The sequence below is a fragment of the Centropristis striata genome, chromosome 6 (genome assembly GCF_030273125.1).
Source record: "Centropristis striata isolate RG_2023a ecotype Rhode Island chromosome 6, C.striata_1.0, whole genome shotgun sequence".
In the NCBI taxonomy this organism is placed as follows: Eukaryota; Metazoa; Chordata; class Actinopteri; order Perciformes; family Serranidae; genus Centropristis; species Centropristis striata.
This window is the reverse complement of record NC_081522.1, coordinates 16,983,279-16,997,921: the sequence shown is the minus strand read 5'-3', so window position 1 is coordinate 16,997,921 and position 14,643 is coordinate 16,983,279. Positions and strand designations below refer to the sequence as shown.

The window sequence follows — 14,643 nt, the reverse complement described above, 5'->3', positions numbered from 1 at the left end:
ATGATTGTTTTTGTAGACTGTGATACTTGTACAGCCATCCATTCACTGTTGTAAAATCAACACTCAGATGAAACTGTATTTACTTGTTTGAAATGTGTCATTTGTTGTCAGGAATAAAGAATTTAAGTGTTAGTAGTATCTCCAAGACTTGGAGTATGACTCTGGCAATATTTTGACATTCCCCATTGATTACACTGGTTCTTTGTGCAGTGACAGCACCACAGTGAAATGCTGCAATAGTGCTCTCTGCTGGTGAAAACTAGGAATATTGTTGTTGCACTTAATCTCACACATGGCCTAAAGAATGAATGCTTTTCTGCTTATTTTAAAGAAACATCATGATTTTACGAATGGTGTTTAATGCTTTGCTTGCATATTTGAATAGTATTGTAAGAACTGATTTGAAAAAAGCACATGATACACTCACTTACATATTTCAGTTATCATTAAACAGTTAAAGCTTCATAACTGATCCTCTCTGTTCTCTTTTCCTTCCAGGTCTGCTTTGCTCTGGTGCCAGATCAGCAGTTCACGATGAAAGTAAAGAGATGAGCCTGCAGCGAGGAGCCCTGTCCCTGCAGTTCCTGCCACTGAACGTTTAATGATTCATACCACCCAGAAGACAATGCACCTGTCTCCCAGATAGCACTTCTGAGGACCAGGCCATCACAGCACGCATTGTGCACCATGGCAGGAGAGACTCAGCGAATGCATGCTGTCAAAGAGCTGGCCGCTGAGTCCAAACTGCAGGATGAAGGGACAGCGCTGGACAAGCAGAGTGACAAAACCACAACCTCTTCAGAGCACTTTTCAGGCACTGAGGCCAGAGCCAGCAACAGAGGGGCCAGAGTTGAAAAACTAGAAAAGAGGAGGGACTGTCCTCAGCAGCGTGAGGCTGTCATACGGCCACAGCAGACAGGGAAGATTGACTTCAGGTCACTGCAGAACCAATCAAAATTTGCCACTGACAGGACTTGGTCGAGTGGCAAAGGAAGCCCCCAGTCCCCGAGTGGAAAGGGCCGCAGCCGGGAGAAGGGGAAGCGGTCAGGAAAGACGGAGCGCGCCAACCCGCAGCAGCTGTACAGACTTAGCATTGCTAATTCACGCTCCAACCCAACCATAGGTATTGCCTACCCACAGCAGAAGGTTGCGCCACCCAAGAAGTTGGAGACTAGTCGTGGCCCAGTCTCGGGCAGCTACAGATTCCACGTTCCCAGTATACCAGAGAGAGAGGCCGAACTACAGCAAGAAGAGCTCAACTATAGCCGCTGCTTCCAGGAGGCCTCCTCTAACCTTATCTCCCCAAGCTATACCTCACAGGCACTGGGTTCCTCAAGTGGAACGTCAACCCACCCACATCTACCCCTGTCGCAGCAGCAGCCAGCCTCAATGGAGAACAACAGCGCACAGCCCAGCAGCCAGCTGATCCTGACCGACTTTCAGCTGAGTGGCTCTTCTGCATGGCCGTCTCCTGAAAGGACTTTTAATGGTGCTAACTATGGGGCGTCATCACAAAAATCCACTGCCCTTACAGAAGTTAATAAGGCAAGTGCCTTTGTACCTGGTCCATTTCAATATGGATATAATTTTCTGGAAGAATCAACTTCTGACTCTTTTCCCTGTGAACAGAATCCCCAATCTCAAGACTTTACAGACTCCTCACTTGGTTCAGTTCATGTGACCCACAACTCTTTTTCTTTTACGTCTGGAGAAGGGCAAAACATTGCTCCGAACAACACTCAGTTCAGTAATGAACAGCAACCGGATAGAGGGTCTTATCCTCAACCCCTACAGTCACAGTTTATTCAAGGGGTAACATCCTCCATCCAATGTCCTAGGAATCTGAGCGAAGACTCAGCCAGTAGTGACAGCTCTGGCTCCAGCTCACAGCAGTCAGAGCAGGGGAAGCCTTCCCTGCCTGAGAGCACAGACACTATTGCACAGGCAGACAGTAGGGATGCAGCCATCACCTCGGGGAGTAAGAGGAACTGTCACCCCAAAGACACAGCTGCCAGCCAAAGAACACTCATACAAGGAAATGTGCAGCATGCAAGAAATATTTCAGGTCCAGGCTCCCAAATGCACTTTCCCAGCAAAACATATAACAATCCTCCAGTCAGTAACATCCATGCAGGCTCATTGCCTTTTGATAAAAACATTAATAATAAGGTTCTAGATAGGCTACCGCACTCATGGGAGGGGCCTAATAAGACATATTCGCCAGCTGATCAAAACACAATTCAGTATGCTGATATAAATGACAAGTTTCAGTTTCAGAACCAGCCGGCACTTGACCAAAGGCCAAATTCATCTAAAAATAGCAGAATGCCCTGGCAGCAGATTAGGCCAACCCCTGCCATCCCGAACCAAAACAGAATCGAGTTATCTAGACAAATAAGCAATCAAAAATTGGCTTACATGGTTTCCCCCTCTGACTGGCAGGATGAAAATAAATCACATAAGCACAGCTCACTGAAAAACCCCAGCACATTTCAGAACAACAGAACCAGTGATGGGTTTTCAAACCAAAGACAGGAGACTGTAAAACATAGCAGTAATACAGTGTCAACTTTTAAAGTAGAGATGAGCCACGCACAAGTATGTGAATCCAAAAATAAGGCGGTGTATTATGGACTCAATCAGTCTCATCCAGCAGCATCAAGAAACTACAGCTATCCTCCATTGCAGGTCCCACCTATGGGACTTATGATGGTGTCACCTTATGAATCACCTTTGCCCTCACCAGTTCATAACCCTGCATCAAGTAGCACCTGCTCCTCCCTCTCCCCTGCATCCACCAGTCCTGTTAACATCAGTTCAGAGGACAGTCAAATGTCAAAGTCAGCACCCCCGCACACGTTTTATCACCAGCAACAAACCAAAACACAGTTACCCTCAGATCACTTGAGCTCACACCCTCATCAGTTTCATTCTGATGCTCCACGAAACCTTCCCTACACGGCAGACAGAAGCAAAGACGACATTATGAGCTACCTGCAAAACAGCACACATCCAAAGACTCCTATGGATGGAAACAAAGGTTACATGGACAGTTTTGGGGTAGAGCATCACCAGCCACCACCACCGTACTCTGCACATCAGCTGTTAGCATCCTCTTTGGCCGTGGCAAATCTAGACCAGCTAGATGTGCTTCTGACATGCAAGCAGTGCGATCAGAATTTCAACAACCTGGCCTCCTTTTTAGGCCACAAGCAATACTGTGCTCAGCATACTTTTGCACAAAATGACCTTAAGGACATATCAAAGATGGAGGATGGCAGAAAGTTTCATGCAGAGCCAGCAAAAGCAGTGTCGTCTGTGTCAAACGTTTCTATGTCAAGGTGCCCATCTGACCTTCACCTGTCTCTGTTGGGCCTCAATAAAAATGGAGAACTGATATCTGACAGTGAAACAAAAGGAGACCAGAAGGATGATCCAATGAAACTCAACTTGTTCTCTGGTCCTGGTACCCTCCCTGTTCCTCTCCCTGAGCTGGAAATGGAGGATGCCAAATTAGACAGCCTAATCACAGAAGCCTTGAATGGGCTGGGCTATCAATCAGACAATGCAGAGATAGACAGTAGCTTTATCGATGCATTCGCCGATGATGACCTCACCACTGTCAAAGCAACATCAAACAAACAATGCCTAAAAACCAAAGAATCTCTGGTCTTTGAGAGCAAAAGTAAACAAGCAGCAGAGGATGACAGGTCTTTCACACAGGGAAAGTATTTTTATGACTCTGATGTTGAGAATCCTGAGACAGATAAACAGTACTCAGAAAGCAAACTTGAAAAAACATCTCTGAATTTGGAACAAGATGAGAAAATTAACATAAAAAAAGAAGTCTCTCATAAAAATTCAAGGACTGCCTCAAGGGAGAAGACTAGAGAACAAGACAACAAAGTGAAAGAGGCAAGAAAACTGTGCAAGAGTGAGGATGAAAACACAAGTACACAAAGGTTTCTCTTATCCAGTAAGTTTTCTGAGCGCTGTGGCGTTAAAAGCTTACAGGACAGCTCTGCACTTCGAGGGTCAACACATTTACAGGCCTCCACATCTCCAACCTCAAGAACTGCAGTGAAAGAGAGCAAAAGGAAAAGCACTGGAGGGGGCACTTGGAGCAAAGAACTTATTCACAAAATAGTTCAACAGAAAAATAAGCTCCATAAACTCCATGTTAAAGGTACTAAAAACCTCCAGTTCTCCTTAGTGATGGAGAGACTGACTCCCACCGTACAGAACCCTGCATTTGGAGAATATGACTATGTCTCAGACTCAGATGACGAATGTGAGCCCGTTAAGATAGCAAGCCAAGGCCGGCTGAATCAAAGCAGTCGGTGTAAATACACATACACCAAAGAGTGCAAATGGCGAGCGAGAAGCGAGAGGGACCAGGCAGCGTGGCGACATGAGTCAAAGGAGTGTTTTGAGATGAAAAAAAGCGAGGAGGTTTCTCTCTTGCCTGAGAAACATAGTTCTCACCAGAGACTCAGGAGGAGGGGTAGCAGGTCATCCACAAGCAGTGAACTCAGTACATCTGTGAGTGTTTCAAGCGATAGTATCAACAGCCCCAAAAGCACTGATCGCACTGACTCCGACTGTGAGAAAAAGACAGACATAAAAAAAAAAGAGTCTCCAGAGCAGAAAACCTATGATAGGTCCTCCCCGCAGAAGTTATGTAAAGAGTCCGGCACACTAGCACTGACATTCACTAAATCTGTCAAGAAATATAATACCGACAAAGCCATTCTGTCGGATAACAAAGAGAGCACAGAGGATCCAAAGAAGAATCATTCAAATCCAGAAGTTGCTGATCCAGTGTCATCCTCGCAAAAAGCAAAAGACACAATCAAAAACTCTGAAAAAAGCAGAAGCTCTCATACAAAATCAATAGGGAAGCTGGTGTCTCCTAGAAAGGAAACAGTCAGTTCAGACAGGAACACCCTACAGAGAACAGACAATCTGGGCCCCAAAGAAGAATCAACACAGTGTCGTAGTACAGATAGCAAGAGACTGCAGTTTGATTCACACTCTCCCACCATCAACAAAGAAACTGATTTCAATATTGACAGAAACACAAAGGGCAAAAGAAGCAAGGGGCCCCAAGCCGCACAGCCGGAGCTATCAGACAGCACCACGCTTGAAAAACAGAGTGACAGTGTCTGCGTGGTGAAAGAGGCGATTACTTTAGTCAATGACCTAGACGCACACAAGCCTGCGACACTTTGCACCTCTTTGATGGATGAGGTGTGCCTATCTCCAGCTGAAAGCCAAGGCCCATTGATACAAAAAGATACGCTCCACCTCATGCCCTACCCTCTGGATCAGGAACAGGGGCTGCTGAAATCCCCACTTTCATTTGACACCTCATCAATGTTCGGGGATCTCACAGGATTCGACAGTGGCCTCTATTCTGATATGCCGATTCAGAAGGACAGTTTCCATTCAATAGAGAACACAGCTGATAAAAAAGAAGAGTTTGTGTCGTCTTTCTCTCCATTTCTGGAACAAAGAGACTGGAACCTTATAGTTAGCCCTGTACTACCAGATGAGATATCTCAGTACAAAGGCAGCTCTGAGAAATCAAATGAAAAGAAACCGGATTACAATCATGTTCCCTTGTCTCTGCCAGAAAAAATAATCGACTACAGTGCAAATCTCAACAGCTGCGCATCAGAAGATGAGCTGGAGATAAAAAGAATAGTGAATGAGCTTGAAAACCAGCTGCAGACAACAAAGTTGGAAAGCCCACCTTCGCTAGATCAGGATGTCCCAAAGCAGCTAAAAATGAGCAAGTTTTCCCCTTTACGTCTGGGTGATGAGTCAGAGAGTGAAGGCTCTGGTCTTGATATGAGGTGCCCTGTGCAAACCATAGATGTACCAGTGACCAGTTTGCCCTCAGAGCCCTTCACTGAACCATGGTCCAGTCCGTTCCAGTTTGAGCTAATTGGTGGACACCACAGTCCCCACACTGCAATTCACAATGGACCAGGGGCTCTTGAACATTTCAGTGAAAAAAAGGATGATGCACCAAATTTGATCACCACAGTCTCACATATTGAACACCCACAGCTCCACAGTGACCAGAAATCAGTGGAGAGAAACGCTGAAAAAGACACTACTGCAGAAACAAAGGAAGATATTTTAGAACAGAAAAGATATACAGAAAACCTCATGAAAAGCCTGGAGGTGATTTCAGACTCTATATTCAAAAAAGAACCCATTATATCAGAACACAAGAAGCCGAACGTCACCTCTCTCACGAGTCAACAACATCAAGAAATTGAATGTCAAGCAACTGATGCAGTTGAGAGAGAAGATCACAGCGAAAAGGAAGCAATTACCGGGAAAGAGAATATATTATCACCTCCAAATATCAATGAGCGGAAGGACGATATTGAATTTATTCTGAATGAGTCACGGTTAGCTCTCTCTAACTGTGCTGACCCCACAGTCGATGTAAACCAGCCAATTTCATCACAGCCAAGTGAGCTCACTGAAAACAATGATACGAAGGCTGAGACTAAAGCCACATCAGAGGAGGATTTCACTGAGAATTTGATCAAGTCTGCTCGCTGCCCAAGTGTGGTGACACATGGCCCACATGTGGTTGAGGATTCTGGCGGGAACAGTCATGCAGCAGACGAGGTGTGTCAGTTATTTAAAAGCAGTAGTGACGGTTCAGAACATTCGACCGCAGACGGTGGGGAGGAAGCCGAGGCAGTGAAGGGAATCACCGTTCAATCTGTCAGCCGTTCTTTATCACCAGCTCTACCTGATGCCAGTCTAGACATTGGCGAGGAAATTCAGGGTGCGATTAAAACAACAGTCGAAGAAAAATCCACTGATAACCAAGATAATGCTGGAGACATTACATCATCACATGCTGATGAATTAAAAGTGCAGTGTTCCGAGAGTGATAATGAGGAAATAACTGTTGAAACAGCAGAACAGGATCATTTGATCAGACTTTTTCCCTCTAAAGGCTGCAGCCCTGCTAAGACTTACAGTCCAACAACTGATCTGTCGGTGGAGATAGCTACCACAGACAAGCCCTGCAGTCCAATACTTGTGGAAACCAATACAGAGAGCACTAGTCATTGCTCACCCTTCTGTGACACCCAGTCCACAGAGGGACAAAGTAATATGTTGATTCTTTCACAGTCCAGTGGCATCATTGACAGTGATTCCTGCAAAGTTACTCCATTTACTGACTCGCTAAAACCTGAAGCAGAGATTTTAAATGTTCAGGACATCAAAGAACATCTTCCTATTGATTTCATGGCAAGTCACCAAAACTCCCCCTGCAGAGAAGAAGTGGAAGAAAGCAACTGCCTTTTTCTTCACACTACCCCTCCAACCAGTCCTCTTTCAGCAGCCTCTCATCAAACAGCCATGCAGAAATGGGACATAAAAGAGGATTCATGTCACTCACAAAGCAAATGTAGTGATATGTCTGCTAAGCAAGGCTCAATTCCGAATGTGCAATCCCCCATAAACAAGGAAGAAAACAGCAGCATCAAAGAGGCTTTAAATGGCGGCCAACAACTGAACACAACAGCTGAGATGGAGTATTCTCTGATAAGCCCACCTCCCCTGGATTTGGGGATTATTGAGTGTAAAATCCCGAGCTCTGAAACTGCCATTCCCTCACCACTTCCGGTGACTAGCTCAGCAGAACCACCAGAAGTGTCTGATGGCCTTGAAAAGAGAGATCCAATGTATGATTTCAAGCAGCTCAGCCCTTTCAACTACAGCTGCATCTCAGATGAACCTCCACAACTGAATCAATATGACTACATACCGATTTCACCTGCCGGTAAACCTGAAGAGGATCCAGACATCAAGCAGAGTCCCAGAGATGACAGTGGACTATGTGACCTGAGTGTTAAACCTTCACTGATTTTTAACAAAACAGAATCAGACACAGTGGTATCGCTGAACTCAGAACCTGCAACTAAACTGAATTCATCAGATGAGCCACTGATCCTCCAGCAGAGTATGAAATTCACATGTTTTCTATTGGACGTCCCACCTGAAATCAAGAGCAAAGATCCCTCAGCTGGTCATGTAAAGACAGAACTGGAAGTGTGCCATGATCCCATTGGACATGTTGAGGATTTACATATTCACGCTGACCTGCTGAGAAAGGATGAATCAGAGGCTTTAAATTCTCATGAGGCTTCTGTTGAGGACAGTACACTTATCAGAAAAGACATTTCAGATGGTCCGCCCACTCCTAAACCACTTGTCATCTGTGAAAATGAACAAATGCCTCTTCCACCAGACCCATCAGAGAAACAACCAACAATAGAGACTGGCCACTGTTCAACAACGCACCAAGTACACAAAGAAATAACACCAAAAAAGGCACAGAACAACGCTCAACAGGGGAAAGAGCTCTGTGAAATCTGTCTCATGTGTTTCAGGACGGTGCCTGGGTTAAAGAGACATAAAGCCATGAAACACTTGGTCAGAAGTGAAAAACACATTGGCCCACAAAGCACAACATCAAACCATCAGGGGACTATGCTTATTTATGAAGCATCACAAACTACAGAGAAAGAACATAAAGATGATTCACAGGCCTGTTTCCCAACAAAAATAGATGGGCTGCCTGAGACAAGTAGCACTCTCATATCTAAAGCAGCAGAGACTGAGTCAGTCCTGGAGGAAATGGCAAGTGAGACAAATGTGGTGGCAGTGGGTGAAATGGGCCATCAAAACTCTCTGCCACCAAAAGCAAAGAAGAACAACAAAGCTAGAAAGAACAAAAACAGTGAGGGAAGCATAAAGCCAGACCCTTTTTCTGACGAGCTTTTGAATATATTAAAAACAGACATACTTCAAGCTATAACTCCTGAATTCAAAAGCAGTGGACTACAAGAGCTCCGCAAATCTCCAGCAGACCAGGTAAAAATAACTGACAGAACTGTTGCTGGAACAGAGAAATTCCCTCACTTTATTACTTTAAACCCTGGCTCTGACAATACATCACAATCTCCAACAAAAGACACAAATGGACTTAATGAAACTGCGGAGCTAAATCAAATCACTGATACAGAGGAAATTAAATCTACAAGCATGACAGAGATGGCAAATGGGGACGTTCATACAGATAATAATGTGGAAAGTGTTACATCTGTAGACAAGAATACAATCAGAGAACATGATGAGCCCAGAAAGAGTCTGTGTGCTGTGGAGGAGATGTCTGAAGAGAAAGGATCAGAAGACAGTCTGGCCCAAGAGATTCTTAGAAAAGTGGCAGCCGTCGAGATAAAATGTGAGAAGAACAGTAACCCCACAGAAGAGGCGCATCCTCTCTCCTGTTTAAATTGTTCCCCTCTCACTCCTCCCGGCATAAGTCCCGAACTGAAGGCCTTACTTGACGACGACACCACATTCTCACAGCTGTTCCCCAGAGATGAGGAGGCAAAAAGGAAAAAGTGCCCGAGGGTGTACAGCAAAAGAAACAAGAGACAGAAGTTATCGCCTGATTCAAATGTGACTCAGGACAACCTCCCTTCAGAGACCTTCATGCAAACTAAAGATCACTACGTGAAAAACCAAGCAGAGCAGACATTCCCTGACAATCAAACAAGCCGCTGTGAATATGAGACGATATCTATCGATGATGCCATCATGTTGAATATGTGCCACAACAGCACATTAAAGAATGATGTCAAGGAGTTGTCGGATGTTAAACAAAGTAATCAGCAGGATGTTCATGATAATGCTAAAGAGGGTTGCAACAGCCCCTTGAATTCACTCCAGAGCACTGTTGATAAATCTTCAATTGAATGGAGTAGCTCCGGGGACTTCAGTAGCTTTGAAGCAGGCTCAGCGGTGACCTCTGACCCCGGCACATGTAAAGCAGAAGAGCCAACTGCACCCAGCCCTCTGCCCCTGCCCCCCGCCCCTCTCACTGTAGAGCCATGCATCACAAAGAGTGTCCAAACCTTCCACAGCATTGACATCCAAAACATTAACACCAAGTTTCAACTTCCTGAGATCCAGTTCTTTGACTCTAAAAAAGAGATCTCAGTGGCTCCTCCTACTGCAGCTGTCGACGTGGAGAACAGAGACGATGAAAAGTCCAAGAAAGTGACAGAGCGGCGAGGCCGGAAGCGGCAAGATGGTGGATTAAAGGTCAAAGATAAGCAGTACAAGTGCAAAGTGTGCTTCACTTGGTTCCTCACACTCGGCGAGCTGAATTTTCACAAACTCTCCCACAACCCGTCTCCGCCTCCTACTTGCTACATGTGTGTCCAGCGTAAGTTCAGCTCCAGGGAGCAGCTGAGAGACCATCTGAGGGAGAAACATGCAAAGAACAAAACCGGAATCTGGACCTGTGGAATGTGCTTGAAGGAGATATCAGATGTGTGGATGTACAATGAGCATTTAAGAGAGCATGCCACTCAGTTTGCCCGCAGGGGTCAGACACAAGGCTCCATGTTAGGCATTCCTGGCTGCTTCATGCAGGAGACAGCCGTGAAGAACTTTATCACCTCAATCATGCAGCACCGCCCCAGCAAAGCCAACAGAGAGTCCAGCAAAGCCACTAAAGAACAGGAAAAAGCCGCTGCTGCAGACAGCGCTGTGGGAGAGGGGAAAACCTCCGAGGGGGCTGAGCCAAAAGTTCACAAAACTAAAAGCAGCAGCGGTGCAGGTGGGAAGCAAAGCACATTAACCCCACTCGAGGTCCTGCACAAAACCGAGACAACTAAAAGTGTGGAGATGCATCCTAACTGCAAAGACCCCTCAAGAGACTGCCACCACTGCGGAAAACAATTCCCTAAACCATTCAAACTGCAGAGACATTTAGTGGTTCACAATCTGGAAAAGATTTTCCTGTGCCACAAATGCCCTGTCTCTTATCAGGAGGTGCAGGAGCTTAAAGGTCATCTGAAGAGAGCACATGAGGAGGTAGATGAGCTGGATTCCAAACACACCACCCTGTACACCTGCGAGCTCTGTGCTGATGTCATGCATGTGATTAAAAAATCCTTCATCTGCAGCACCTGCAACTACACTTTCTCTAAGAAGGAGCAGTTTGATCGTCACATGGAAAAGCACCTGTCAGGGGGGAACAAAATTTTCAAATTCCGAGGAGTTCTCAGACCTGTCAAAGCATCTGCGTCCAAAGAAGATGAATGTGATTCACCTGCCAGTAAGAAGAGGAGAATTCTCTCTGACAGTCTGCAAGAAAATAGCTCCGACAGCGGCATCGCCAGTGTAAGCTCACTGCACTTAAATCAAAACTCAGAGTCTTCAAAACCCTCTGTGTCCACGGCTGACGACTCCACGCAGACCATCGCAAATGAATACCACAGTGACACAAACAATACAAATGTGAAGACCGAGGAAGTTGCTGAGGACTACTCTGACCTGCTTGTAGAGCTTGATAAATGTATTCTTATGGCCTCTCCAGAGTCTACTTCACCCAAGAAAGAAGAAATTGACCCAAACACCTCATCTCTTCTTGATAAAGAGGGTAACGGAAAATCAATTACTGAAGCATGTGACGTGAAAGAGGAGAATGAGTCAGTCTGCATCAGGGCAGAGACAACCTCATGGTCAGAGACCAAAGAGAGTAGTAGTGCGGGGGAGGAGACCATTAAGGCTGAGGAAGGCTCTGCTGAAGGTGACACAGCTGAGAGGGAGGAAAAAACAGATTTGCTTGCACCCAGTGAGGACTCTCTAGTCATCTTAGAAAATCAAATCATTTCAAAGACACCTGAGTCAAAGCATGAATCAGCTGCTGATGTGATGGACCAGCAGAGGGATGATAAGCAGGGCCATCACACATCGAAATCTTCAAGCAATGACAGCAAACTGACTGTATCTCAAGGTGCTGAGCAGGAAGGTAGCAGTCAGGTGAAAGACAAAGTCACCCCAGCCAAAACAGCAGACAACACTAAAAACAGCACGACAACTGGCAGCACTGCAGAGTCCACACCAGTCCCCCACTCCAAGGTTTCCCTCAACGCTTCAGCCTCCAATGAGGACAAAGAATCTGTGAGACCACAGAAGAAGAGGAAAGACATGAAATCCCCTCACAGCCTGCAAAGGGTTTCCTCTCCAGCCACACAAGAGAACTACGGTTTCGACTCGCGGGCCAAAAAGAAATTCCGCCCCAGCAAGTGTGCAAATCCCTCTCTGCAGAGGAAGTCAGATGGACCCAACGACTACCCCGTGCTGTCCTCAGTGCGGGACGACGTCGTTAGCAACAAAATCGTTTCCAAGTGCAAGACTTCAAACATGGGTTTACAGTCAAAAAGGAACTTGCTGGATAGCTGCACGCAGAAGAAAGCAGACAGTGTGAATCCTCTGAACGGGGATTACAAAGCCAAAAAGGGACCTCTGGGGCGGCCTTTGCATCCCCCTATTTCTAAAGTGTCTTCAGTTCCCATGAACAATTCTTTGAATAAATCTCGGCCAAAGATGGGGGTTAGGTCAATGGAGAGCCATTCCTACAGGACAGCAGAGTCCCAGAACCACCTCCTAAGCCAGCTGTTTGGCCAAAAACTCACTAGCTTTAAGATTCCTTTAAGGAAGGACACATCAGAATCTATTAACTGAGTGGGGCGTGGGGGATCTGTGAATAAGAGACTGTAAATTTATAAATGTTAAAGACAATTCATTATGGTGAATGAGATTGCACAGCTCTTTTCTGTGAAATGCTATCTTTAAATACTTACGTAGTCACTTTATGTCTTCTTTGTACATGTGTTTTTATTACACAAATGTGAGGACGAATGGCAGATATGAATTTTGGGTCAAAAATGAATATGCTAGTTGGGAAAATCTTTTTTTCTGCTTTTCCTATGTTGGATATTATCTGTTTCAGAGATTATATTTCATTAACCTAAAGGAAAGAAAAAAAGAATACTTGAAAATACAAATATTTTCTTCTAAGAAATGCATGTTCATTTTGCATTCAAACTTATCAGTTTTAGTCTTTCTGCAAAAGGACCAAACGACATCATAACTGACCTGGACTATTGTCTGTGCACCTTTTGTACATGCTTCCAACATATTCATTTGTATTATTTTTAACTTTACTGTACTGCATTGACATTCAGCATATTAGCCTTTTGTATAAACATTACCTGGTGCTACATTGTGTTTTATTGTAATGTGAATGCCAATGTCCTCGGAAGGGAACATGAGATCTGTAGCAGTTACAGTACATACATCCAACTGTTTTTACTGGTTTCATGCACTGATAACACCACACACAAATCACAAACTCAATCATTTGTGTCTGTAACTCCAACTGTTTAATTATGAATAGTATTTACTACTACAACAAAGGTGCTTTATCTTGTTTATACTGTATGTATCTTATATTGTATAATATTGTAGGTAGATTGTTGTTTTGGTGTAATGCTTCATGTCAAAGTTTTATTTTAATAATGTGCAAAAGAATAAGAGTGAGAGAAAAGAAAGGGAAATGTGGTGCCTCTTGCAAGATGTAAAGTGGTTCACTAAGTGCCTCTTTTATAGTTGGTTATTAAAGATCTGTATTGGTCTCTCCTTGCTCTTTTCTTCCTTTTGTTCATGACAAATCCTCCTACTTCCATCCCTGCGGACTGCAGCTGTCACCACATGCATCAAACACTGCAAGCAGTGGAAGCTGCTTGTGCCTAGAGGCAAAAACAGGTGCACACATAACAAAGTCTGACTTCATTTTTTTTGCCTTCAGATCAGCACTTCAATGAGTTCACTCATCATCTGAAACATGAGCCTAAATGTATCTTTACTACAGGGAAACATTCAGCAGAAGACAGTAACATTTATCCACCCGTATGTTGGTCTCCACGAGCGGGCCGCAACGAGCTCTCGCTTGTGTCGCGCTTCTGTCTTGTTGCTCTCTCTCCACGTGTAAAATGGCTTCTTTTCCTACATGAATATTTTTCACCATCACATAGGAATAAAAAGCCATAGTACACATGTAGAAACACAAGGCGAGGAGAAGTAATCTCTCTCCATCCACTGAGTTATGATGAAAGCTGAGAAGAAGGCCTGTGACAAAAGAGGGGAGGATGATAGATTGGGGAAGTGAATAAAAGTAGAAAGGAAGAAAGAACGTTTATTTTATTTGTCAATGACTGAAACTAAAGCATTCTGCTATTGTGAATTAAACTTTATCTTGGTGAAATTGAGATTTGCACTAAAATACAAGTAACACCTGTAGACTCGAATTAACAGTGTTAATGACAGTTCTGTGGCATTTTTTCCTTCAGATCATATATCTGCAATGCATTATATACACTTACATATATTGTAACATGCATAATGCAATGCATGCATAAATTGCTATTAAAGTGCATTAGGATGGCTAATAATACAGTTTGTGCATAAAAAATGTCATAATAATGCTACCCATATTTCGTAAAACTTTAAAAGGTGTTGTGAACATATCTGTGTTTTCTGTAAACATAATCAAAGTGCTGATTCTGACACCATCCTGAGAGACCATGGCAGACATTCAGAGGAAGTGTGGAGAAAACAGAACCACAGTGTTGTCAGTGAAACAACTTCTCTAATTAATTTAGTGGGAATACTGGTTTGGCAGCACCCACAGAGACCATATTTTTGGACTCGTTGGTGACAACAGAAAATAACATATCTGTC

The 14,643-nt window shown here is 44.4% G+C and overlaps 1 protein-coding gene across 1 annotated transcript; it reads left to right on the top strand.

The window, feature by feature from the left end:
- Positions 1-687: 687 nt before the first annotated feature.
- LOC131973022 (zinc finger protein 469) lies at positions 688-13,886 on the top strand. Its single transcript, XM_059334858.1, has one exon. It carries the CDS (start codon positions 688-690, stop codon positions 12,583-12,585), a length of 11,898 nt encoding a protein of 3,965 aa, XP_059190841.1. The 3' UTR covers positions 12,586-13,886.
- Positions 13,887-14,643: the final 757 nt, after the last annotated feature.

Excerpts from the sequence above, each read along its gene's own strand:
- LOC131973022 (XM_059334858.1), top strand. The coding sequence starts at position 688 with ATGGCAGGAGAGACTCAGCGAATGCATGCTGTCAAAGAGCTGGCCGCT.